The sequence below is a fragment of the Cebus imitator genome, unplaced genomic scaffold (genome assembly GCF_001604975.1).
Source record: "Cebus imitator isolate Cc_AM_T3 unplaced genomic scaffold, Cebus_imitator-1.0 Scaffold819, whole genome shotgun sequence".
NCBI lineage: Eukaryota > Metazoa > Chordata > Mammalia > Primates > Cebidae > Cebus > Cebus imitator.
The window spans coordinates 77,636-89,360 of record NW_016108134.1 but is presented as its reverse complement, the minus strand read 5'-3'; the positions used below and the strand labels follow the sequence as shown (position 1 = coordinate 89,360).

The following is an 11,725-nucleotide window of genomic DNA, read 5'->3' as shown; positions in this document are numbered from 1 at the left end:
GTCTAATAAGGCCCTGAAGACATCCCAGAAGGGAGGGGAGGAGGGACACCTATATCCTGCTTTAGGCAAATGGAGGCAAACAGAAAGGTTTTCTTTAATCTGCTTCTTCTCAACTGCTTTCAGTTTAAAATAATCCCCTGGGCCAGGCACAGTGGCTCACACCCGTAATCCTAACACGTTGGGAGGCAATGGCAGAAAGCTCACTTGAGGCCAGGGGTTCAAGGCCATCCTGGGCAACACAGTGAGACCTTGTCTCTTCAAAAAACAAAAACTAACAAAATTAGCTGGGCACAGTGGTGCATGTCTGTAGACTCAGCTGCTCAGAGGCTGAGGCAGGAAGACTGCTTGAACCCAGGAGTTCGAGGCTGCAGTGAGCTATGGTTGCAACCACTGTACTCCAGCCTGGGTGGCAGAGCAAGACCCTGTCTCAAAAAGAGAATCAGAATCAGAATCATAATCTCTTATGCTAAAGTGAAACTTTTTTCCTAAATTTTATTTTTCATTGAAAAATAATAATTGTATAAAATTATGGGGTACCATGTGAAGTTTCCATTGAGGTACACATTGAGAAATGATGAATCCAGGATAATGAACATGTCTATCACTTCCATATTTATCATTTCTTTCTGGTGAAAACATTCAAAATTCACTCTTTTAGGCCTGGAGGTGACGGCGCATGCTTGTAATCCCAGCACTTTAGGAGTCCAAGGCAGGAGGATCACTTCAGCCCATGACTTGGAGACTGGCCTGGGCAACATAGTGAGACCCCATCTCTAGAAAAATTAGTGGGTAGTGTGGCACACACTTGTGGTCCCAGCTACTCAGGAGGCTGAGGTGGGAGGATCATTTGAGCCTGGGAGTTTGAGGCTGCAGTGAGCTATGATTGTCCCTGGTGACTCCAGCCTGGGTGACAGAGTGAGATCCTGTCTCAAATAAAATAAAATCCACTCTTGGCTGGGCTCAGTGGCTTACACCTGTAATCCCAGCACTTTGGGAGGCTGAGGCAGGCGAATCACCTGAGGTCTGGAGTTCAAGACCAGCCTAACTAACATGGAGAAACCCCCGTCTCTACTATAAATACAAAATTAGCCGGGCTTGGTGGTGCATGCCTGTAATCCCAGCTACCCGGGAGGCTGAGGCAGGAGAACCGCTTGAATCCAGGAGGCAGAGGTTTCAGTGAGCCAGGATCATGTCATTGCACTCCAGCCTGGGCAACAAGAGTGAAACTCCCTCTCAAAAATAAATAAATTAATTAATTAAAAAAAAATAAAATCCACTCTTGTAGCAACTTTGAAATTCACAATATATCATTATTAACTATAGGCACCACACAGTATAGCAGGAGTAGAGCATAGAATGGAGGTTGCCTGAGGTTGAGGGGAAGTGGATGAGGAAAGGAGACAGTACTAAAAGCATACAAAGTCTTTGAGCAATTAAAAAGGAGGAATAAGTTCTGGCGATCTATTGCAAAGTGGCATAGGTGAAGGTGGCACATTCTGCCACACTTTCAGTCCCAAGGGCAGGTTGAAGGGTGCCCAGGTGGCCAATGCTAGCCTATCTCTTTTTTTTTTAATATAATTGAGATGGGATCTTACTAAGTTGCCCAGGCTGGTCTCAAGCTCCTCGGCTCAAGCAATCCTCCCACCTCAGCCTCCCAAAGTGCTGAGATTAGAGACATGAGCCACTGCGTCCAGCTCCCATTGACTTTTAATGCCATTGGTCTGATGTTAGGTGCTCTGAACCCAAAGCCAATGTCAAGGAGAGGTCCTAGGGCCAAACTCCACCCTGACAACACCTTCAGCATCCCTTTCTCCTCCCCCAGGTGCTGTGCGCCATCATTGCTGGTGCCTTGCATTATCTCTACCTGGCCGCCTTCACCTGGATGCTGCTGGAGAGCCTGCACCTCTTCCTCACTGCATGGAACCTGACGGTGGCCAACTACTCAAGCATCAACAGACTTATGAAGTGCGTCATGTTCCCAGTCGGCTATGGTGTTCCCACTGTGATTGTGGCCATTTCTGCAGCCTCCAGGCCTCACCTTTATGGAACCACTGATCGGTGAGCCTGAATCCCACCCTGTGTCATGGACAATTTCCTAAGAAAGCTTTTGAGGGCAGCATTCATGATGATGGTGGAAATATACGTAACCAATGCACTCTATGTTCCCCTTTATAACAGTTCTAACCTCTTTCCCAGCAAGGCAGGGTGAGACAGTGGTAAGAGTTTGCAAAGTTCTGGAAGTGTTATACAACCAACAGGGTCATATGCCCACTGCACAGTAACATATCAATCACCCAAGACAGCAGGGTTTGCAGCAGAGAAAGAGCTTAATGAGGCCAGGTGTGGTGGCACACACCTGTAATCCCAACACTTTGGGAGGCCAGGTGGGAGGATCACTTGAAGCCAGAAGTTCAAGACCGGCCTGGGCAATATAGCAAGACCCTCATCTCTACAAAAAAAAAAAAAAAATCAGCTGAGCACAGTGGCTCACACCTGTAATCCCAGCATTTTGGGAGGCCCAGACAAGAGGATCACTTGAGTTCACAAGTTCAAGACCAGCCTAAGCAGCACAGCAAGACCTGTGTCTACTAAAAGTTTTTTTCAAAAATAGCTAGGTGTGGTTATATTATACACCTGTAGTCCCAGCTACTCAGGAAGCTGAGATTGAAGGATTGCTTGAGCCCAAGAGTTCAAGGCTGCAGTGAGCTATGCTCAGGCCACTACACTCCAGCCTGGGTGACAAATCAAGACCCCGTCTCAAAAACAAAAAAGAAAAAGAGCTTAATAATCTTAGGGCACCAGCGAGGAGATGGGAGAAGACTCAACTCAATCTCCCCAAGGAGTTCTAGACTGGGGCTTTTAAGGGGATCATGGAGGGTGGGGAGGCTGGAAAATTTGGGTCATTGTTCGTGGTACAGTGAACGAAATTATCAGGAGGCAGAAACTGCCTTCTTTGGTGGCTCAGCTCCTTCTGTGGTCCTTCAGAGCAACTGAGGCCAGTAATTTCACTGGTACACAGGACCTGAAAGAATATCTCAAGGGAAACTTAATTTTTTGTAGAGTTTGTTGTTGTTGTCATTTGTTTTGAGACAGAGTTTCATTCTTGTTGCCCAGGCTGGGGTGCAATCGTACCATGGTCTCAGCTCATTGAAGCCTCCACCTCCTCCCAGGTTCAAGCGACTCTCCTACCTCAGCCTCCCAAGTAGCTTGGATTACAGCTTGGTCTATTTTCATTTCTCCCATTTTCTTCTTCTCTGATTATTTTTATAAAGTGTATAGGGATGGCTTCAGAAGGAGAGGGCTTTGGGTGTTGCTCAAAAGACCATCAAGATGAATAAACAATAGAAAGAAGAGCTTTAAGGCCGGGCACGATGATTCATGCCTGTAATCCCAGACTTTGGGAGGCCACAGCGGGAGAATCCTTTGAGGTCAGGAGTTCGGAACCAGCCTAGCCAACATGGTGAAACCCCACCTCTATTAAAAATACAAACTTTAGCCAGGCATGGTGGTGTGGGCACCTGTAAGCCCAGCTACTCAGGAAGCTGAAGCAGGAGAATCGCTTGAACCTGGGAGGCAGACGTTGCAGTAAGCTGTGATTGTACCAGTGCACTCCAGCCTGGGTGACAGAGTGAGACTGTCAAAAAAAAAAAAAAAGAAAGAAAGAAAGAGAGAGAGAGAAAGAAAAGAAAAGAAAGAAAGAAAAAGGAAGGAAGGAAGGAGGGAGGGAGGGAGGGAAGGAAGGAAGGAAGGAAGGAAGGAAGGAAGGAAGGAAGGAAGGAAGGAAGGAAGGAAGGAAGGAAGGGAGAGTTTTATTGGCAACATTGGTTTGCAAACCAAAAAGAGAAAGTCTCCAGCATGAGCCAAAGGTGCTCTCTCTCTTTGAGAAGAGAAAGAACAGGTTAGCTTTTATGCCTCACTAGATCCGTATTACACAACAGAGTCATGCGCATTCAGCAGGTTTCAAGAACGGAGCAGAGTTTAAGACGGGAGCAGAGTGCATGCACAATGGATAAACACATATATGTACATATAACATACATTCTGTGTTTACTTTGGGGCAGGATTTTAGCATTAAAATAAGGTGGAAGACCAGGCTTGGTGGTTCATGTCTGTAACCCCAGCATTTTGGGAAGCCAAGGCGGAAGGATTTTTTGAGCCCAGGAGTTCAAAACCAACCTGGGAAACAGCAAAACCCCATCTCTATGAAAAAAATTGTTTAATTAGCTGAACGTGGTGGTGCACACCTGTAGTCCCAGCTACTCAGGAGGCTGAGACAGGAGAATCGCTTGAGGTGGAAGTTGTGGTGAGCCGAGATCACACCATTGTATTCCAGCTTGGGCAACAACTGTGAAACTTGGGAAAAGGAAGAAGTGAGGAAGGAAGGAAGGAAGGGAGGGAGGGAGGGAGGAAAATTTGCTGTGCCAGCCAGGCCCTGAACCCTTGACCCATCTGTAATTTGGTTTCCTTAACCTTAGGATTTATCTTAGTGGATATAGGAGTATCTATTTCAATCTCTTGGATCACGAGAGTTAGGTCCCAGCTTTGTTCTTCCTGTGATTTGAGCTCTCAAGTTTCAGTCCCTTCATTAGTGAGATGAGAATAATAGTTGTCCCCATTGTCCCAACCTCACAGTGCTAGTGTGAAAATTCAACAGGACTGTGCTCGTAAAATGCTTAGCAGGACGCTAACACATGATGTATGGATCAAAGTTGCAGTCAAAATGTGTAATCAGTGCTCATTGTTGTCTGGGCGCGGTGGCTCACGCCTGTAATGCCAGCACTTTGGGAGGCCAAGGGGGGCAGATCACGATGAGGTCTGGGTTTAAGACCAGACTGGCTAACATGGCAAAATCTGACCTCTACTAAAAAGACAAAAATTAGCCAGGTGTTCTGGTGCATGTCTGTAATCCCAGCTACTCAGGAGATTGAGGCAGGAGAATCACTTGATCCCCGGAGGCAGAGGTTGCAGTGAGCCGAGATTGAGCCACTGCACTCCAGCCTGGGCAACAGAGCAAGACCCTGTCTCAAAAAAAAAGTTGGCTGTCATCAGCTGACTTTTTGGACAAATCGGAACCAATTCTCTGGTAGGAAAAGAGTCTCTCTGTGTTCGTGTCATGCACTTTCTCTGATCTCTCTTTGTGTCTCTTTTCCCACTGTTCACAGGTGCTGGCTCCACCTGGACCAGGGATTCATCTGGGGTTTCCTTGGCCCAGTCTGTGCCATTTTCTCTGTGAGTATGTGCCTTTGATGTTCCCAAACTAAGAAGAACCAAGAGAAGTTCTGGGTACAAGGGGCTTGCATTTCCACTGTTGTGTGGTTTGATTTTCCACCTGCTACCAATTCAATCCCATGTACAGGGAGGTAGGACCCTTGTGTGCAATTTAAAGTGGACATCATACATTATTTTCACTTGCACTTTGCCTTGTTTGTGTTGCTCCTGCAGGTGAATTTAGTATTTTTTCTCTTGGTGTTTTGGATTTTGAAAAGAAAACTTTCCTCCCTCAACAGTGAAGTGTCAACCATCCAGAACACAAGGTAGGATGTGACAAACGGTACTTCCTAATCCCTTTCCTTCTACCAATCCCTCCTGCATATCCACACACGCATACACTCAACAGCCATGCTCCCAGGACTAGCAAGACCACTGTCATCTTCCACTGTCACAATTAATGAGAACCTGTACTAGCTAGACTACAAGCTAAACTGCCATGATAAAAAGATCTCAAAAAAAAAAAGAAAAGAAATAAAATACAAGTTTATTTCACTCTCATGTTGTATGTAGATGACATACATATAACATATGATATATATACATATTTCATACACACTATCACCATATATTGTGATGATATACTGTGATAGTGCATGTGAAATACATATGTAGGTACATTGTGTGTGTGTGTCAATATATATATGCCGTAAATACTGTAAGTAAGATGGCTTTATGTTTCAGCTTAACTGGGACAGTCTCAGTTTATGTCTGTTGATACAATATAATTATTAACAGTACCCCCTTTTATTCTTATTGACACATAATATTTATATACATTCATGAAGTATTTGTGATATTTTGGTTCATACCTAAAATGTGCAATGATCAAATCAGTGTATTTAAGATATCCATCACCTTAAACATTTATCATGGCTTTGTGTTAGGAACATTACACCTCCTTTTGACCTCAAAAGCCTTCCTTTTTGAATAACAAATTATATGACCCTGGCTGGGTGCAGCGGTTCATGCCTGTAATCCCAGAACTTTGGGAGGCCAAGGCAGGCAGATCATTTGAGGTCAGTCATTTTACTAGAGACGGGGTTTCAACATGATGGCCAGGCTGGCCAACATGTTGAAACCCCGTCTCTACTAAAAACACAAAAATTAGCCGGGTGTGGTGGCACACACCTGTAATCCCAGCTACTCGGGAGGCTGAGGCAGGAGAATTACTTGAACCCAGCAAAGTAGAGGTGGCGGTGAGCTGAGATCACGCCACTGCACTCCAGCCTGGGTGACAGACCTCGTCTATAAATGGTAAGAATGAGAGAGATAAAAAGCACTCAGGTTTTAGAATGCCTTATGTATATGTGGCATTAATTTTGTACTATACATTGTCCTAAATACTTTCCCATGTTAAAGCCTCATGCAATCTTTATAGCAACCCCACGAAATAGGACAATTATTAATATAAGGGAACTGAGGCCAGGTGTGGTGGCTCATGCCTGTAATTCCAACTCTCTGGGAGGCCGAGGTGGATGGATCTTTTGAGGTCAGGAGTTCGAGACCAGCCTGGTCAACATGGTGAAACCCCATCTCCACTAAAAATACAATAATTAGCCAGGCATGGTGGCACATGCCTATAGTCCCAGCTACTCAGGAGGCTGAGGCAGGAGAATCACTTGAACCCTGGAGGCAGAGGTTGCAGCGAGTCGAGATTATATCATTTCACTCCAGCCTGGGCAGCAGACAAGACTTCATCTCAAAAATAAAATAAAATAAAAATAAGATGAGGGAGCTGAGTTGCAAGAAGTTAAAGCGACTTTCCCAAGGTCATACAGGTAGCCAGTACTGGCTTCCATTTAAACCTTAGCTCCAGAGTTCTCACTGCCTTTTTTCCCAGGTTTCCTGCTCATAATAGTCAGCTAATGATGTGTAACAAACAACCCCAAAAATCTCATTCCTTAGGCTGGGCACAGTGGCTCACACCTGTAATCCCAGCACTCTGGGAGGCAGAGGCAGGTGGATCACCTGAGGTCAGGAGTTCGAGACCAGCCTGGCCAGCTAACCAGAGGGGGTTTCATGCCCATTATTAGTTTTTTGACATCCTAATCTCTGACTTCCTCCTCCCAGGATGCTGACTTTCAAAGCAACAGCTCAGGTCATCATCCTGGGCTGCACGTGGTGTCTGGGTTTCCTACAGGTGGGTCCAGCTGCCCGGGTCATGGCCTACCTCTTCACCATCATCAACACCCTGCAGGGCTTCTTCATCTTCTTGGTCTACTGTGTCCTCAGCCAGCAGGTAAACACTGACCCCTTTCTTTGTCATTTAAAACTTGAGAAAATTTTGGAAGTGGAGTTTAAATGAGGTTTTAAGTCAATGTTCTCTCAATGTTCCATATGAGATTATAATCCATGTATAAACGCTCCCTCTATTTTCTCTACTTTAAAAATGCTGGCTGGGCACAGTGGCTCACACCTGTAATCCCAACACTTTGGGAGGCCGAGGTGGATGGATCATGAGGTCAGGAGAACAAGATAATCTTGGCCAACATGGTGAAATACTGTGTCTACTAAAAATACAAAAATTAGCTGGGCGTGGCAGCACGTACCTGTAATCCCAGCTACTTGGGAGGTTGACACAGGAGAATGACTTGAACCTGGGAGGCGGAGGTTGCAGTGAGTCAAGATCATGCCACTCCACTCCAGCCTGGCAACCGAACTAGACTATCTCAAAAAATAAAAAAATTGCTACTGGTTGTAAGGTACATCATTTGTTATCACATTTCAGAATATAAATAATTGCTATGTCCAAAAAAAAAAATCATGCCTTTTTCTCAGTTTTCCCGCTTGTAATAGCTAATGCTGTGTAACAAACAACCTCAACAATCTCGTTGGTTTCGGCCCAGCACAGTGGCTCACACCTGTAATCCCAGCACCAAGAGGTAGGCGGATCTCTTGAGGTCAAGAGTTCAAGACCAGCCTGACCAACATGGTGAAACCCCATCTCTACTAAAAAATGCAAAGAAAGATTAGCTGGGCATGGTGGAGGCACCTGTAATCCCAACTACTAGGGAGGCTGAGGCAGAAAAATCCCTTGAACCTGGAAGGCGGAGGTTGCAGTTTGCTGAGATCGCACCACTGCACTTCAGCCTGGGTGACAGAGCAAGACTCCATCTCAAAAAAAAATTTTTTTTTCAGTCAGCACCAATTATATGGCTGGGATTACAGGGGTGAGCCACCATGCTGGGCTGACTTATCTCTTTTTCTTCAAGACTTATCAGTTGATACATGCCCCTTGAAGCCCTCACTGTCCCGAACTAGGTCACATTCCAGGATCACACAGCCTTCTCTGTAGCACTGGGTGTCTTTAGGGGCAAACTCATAGATCCATTCCATCTGCTATTGCAGTTTTTGCAACTCACATCTCAAACCATGGAACAGCAGTGGGCATGATGAGATCTTGAACTTCGCTGTGCTGCAGGTTAACTGCCTTGTTAAAGAGAAACTGGGGCCAGGCACAGTGACTCATGCCCATAATCCCAGCACTTCAGGAGGCTGAGGTGGGAGGCAGAACTCATCTCCGCTCAGTTCACAGCATCACTGGCAGAGTGTTTTTTCATCAACGTTATTTTTATTATTATTATTAAATTTAAGGCTGGATGTGCTGACTCACATCTGTAATCCCGGCACTGTGGGAGACTGAGGCGGGCGGATCACCTGAGGTCAGGAGTTTGAGACCAGCTTGGCCAACATGGTAAAACCCCGTCTCTACTAAAAATACAAAAATTAGCTTTGTGTGATGGCACACGCCTGTAGTCTCAGCTACTCGGGAGGCTGAGGCAGGAGAATTGCATGAACCCAGGAGGTGGAGGTTGCAGTGAGCTGAGATCGCACCACTACACTCCAGTCTGGGTGACAGAGCGAGACTCTATCTCAATCAATCGGTCAATCAATTTAAGACAAGGATCTCAATACATTGCCCAGGCTGGTCTCCAGCTCCTGGGCTCAAATGGAATCCTCCCTCCTTGGCCTCCCAAAATGTTGGGATTACAGGTGTGAGCCACCCACCGCACCTGGCCACAACAGGAATTCTTTTTTTTTTTTTAAGATGGAGTCTCACTCTGTCACCCAGGCTGAAGTGCAGTGGCACGATCTTGACTCACTGCAACCTTCAACTTCCTGGGTTCAAGCAGTTCTTCTGCCTCAGCCTCCGAAGTAGCTGGGATTACAGGTGCCTGCCACCCCGCCCGGCTAATTTTTGTATTTTTTTTAGTAGAGATCGGGTTTCATCATGTTGGTCAGGCTGGTCTCAAACTCCGGACCTCGTTCCCAAACTGAAACTTGGCCTCCCAAAGTGCTGGGATTACAGACATGAGCCACCACACCTGGCCAAATTCTTAAGCACATTTCCATGTGCTAGTGTAGTCTCCATATTAATATGTTTTAAGTTCTGCCATGAAATTTCATAATAAGCCAATTTTTCCAACATTAACTATGAACTCTTTCAAACATCCAAAAGAGTTTAAAGAATTATACAGTGAGCACATATATACCAATGGCCTAGATGCTGTCACTAACCTTGTGCAATATTTGCTCTATTACATATTGAACCTTCTATTCATCCATTCCTCTATTTCATTACAAACAAGTATAGCTTACCTGCATAGCCAAAGAAAACCATGGGCATGGTTTTCTTCTCAGTGCATGTACACATCTGAATGAGCATACCAAAAAGACTTATATGTACTCTTCTCACAGTTTATCTCAGTTTTTGAGGCATATCAGCATCCAGTTTTTAAAGATATATATGGTTTTAGTTTACATGGCTACTAAATCCAAACCACTTTGCCTGCGGCTGAACAGTAGAGTGTGTCCTTCAAGATGTTCCCTTCCTAAAGGGTGCTTGGGGATCATTTGGACTGCACGCTGGCTCTAGAATTGAACCTGAGCCCGGACACGGTGGCTCACACCTGTAATCCCAGAACTTTGGGAGGCCAAGGCAGGTGGATCACCTGAGGTCAGGTGTTCAAGACCAGCCTGGCCGACATGGTGAAACCCCTTCTCTACTAAAAAGTATAAAAATTAGCCGAGCATGGTGGCAGGCACCTGTAATCCCAGCTACTCGGAGGCTGGAGAATCACTTGACCCCAGGAGGCAGAGGTTGCAGTGAGCTGAGATCACACCTTTGGACTCCAGCTTGGGCGACACAGCGACACTCCATCTCAAAAATAAAAATAAAAATAAAAAACATTACTCCAGAGGGTTTCATTGTGTTTATATAATGGGTATAAGCACTCATTGTTTGTTATTGTTATGTATTTATTTATGTGTAGGTATAGATGTTTATGTCATATCCAAATGGTTTCTTTGTTTTGTTTTGTTTTGTTTTTTGAGAAGGAGTCTCACTCTGTGGCCCAGGCTGGAGTGCAGTGGCAGGGTGATCTCGGCTCACTGCAACCTCCGCCTCCCAGGTTCAAGCAATTCTCCCACTTCAGCCTCCCGAGTAGCTGGGAGTACAGGTGCACACCACCATGCCCAGCTAATTTTTTGTATTTTAGTAGAGACGTGGTTTCACTGTGTTAGCCAGGATGGTCGCTATCTCCTGACCTCGTGATCCGCCTGTCTCAGCCTCACAAAGTGCTGAGATTACAGGCGTGAGCCACTGCACTCGGCCCAGAGTGGTCCTTACCAGGAGCGATTGTGTTCCCACCAAGGGACAGTTAGCAATGTCAGGGGAAATGTTTGATTGTCATAACTGGGGTTGGGGGGGTACTACTGCCATCTTGTGGGTGGAAGTCAGGAATGTTGCTAAACATCCTAAACAATGCACACAGGACAGCCCTCTCCAGCAAAACATGATCCAACTCAAGATGTCAATAGCACCAAGGTTGGGGTATCATGGTATGGCAGATGCTGTCTATGGCCCTCTCATATCCCTTTGGCCTTCATCTCTACATGCCTGGAGCTGCTTGTTGCAAACACCCGTGACTGTGCCTGAGGGCTTGTTAATGCCCACAGGATATGCCTGGCCCATGCACAGGGCAAACTGGTGACACCCAAGAGTAATGGCCCTTGAGGGCGACCATCAAACCTTGACTGATGGGAGCTGGTGGATAAATACCCCAGCTCCCTCCTCCCTCAGGCAAGTTGACTGAAGTAGTTCCATGCTATACTGCAGAGCTCCTAAATGGGGCTGAGCCCCGGATGCCCACAATGGAAACATCCTTAATTATGCATCCTTTACTAGCTGGCTTCTCTTCCCTGTCCTGCGTCCTCACTGCCCTACTGGTGCTTTTTGGGATCACCCCTCAAATAAACTCTTTACACTTCAACCCTTGTTGCAGAGTCTGCTTCTGAGGTACCCAAAACCAAGATACATGGAAGGATGCTACCAAAATATTATTGGTGATTTTCACTAGATTGAGGAATTATCTGTAACTTCTATTTTCTTCCTTTTGCATATGCAAATCTTATAAATTTTCTTTTTTTTTTTTTCTTTTTTTTATTGAGATGG

General features: G+C 45.6%; 1 protein-coding gene across 3 annotated transcripts in view; it reads left to right on the top strand.

Moving 5' to 3' along the window:
• Nucleotides 1–11,725, top strand: part of ADGRE3 (adhesion G protein-coupled receptor E3) — a 51,606-nt gene that overhangs the window by 36,148 nt on the left and 3,733 nt on the right. For all 3 annotated transcript variants that reach the window (XM_017520250.2, XM_017520253.2, XM_017520251.2), the window contains 4 exons: nucleotides 1,823–2,058; nucleotides 5,163–5,229; nucleotides 5,443–5,534; nucleotides 7,342–7,510. In XM_017520250.2, the coding sequence (XP_017375739.1) occupies nucleotides 1,823–2,058; nucleotides 5,163–5,229; nucleotides 5,443–5,534; nucleotides 7,342–7,510 (564 nt within the window). The remainder of the gene's footprint in view (nucleotides 1–1,822; nucleotides 2,059–5,162; nucleotides 5,230–5,442; nucleotides 5,535–7,341; nucleotides 7,511–11,725) is intronic.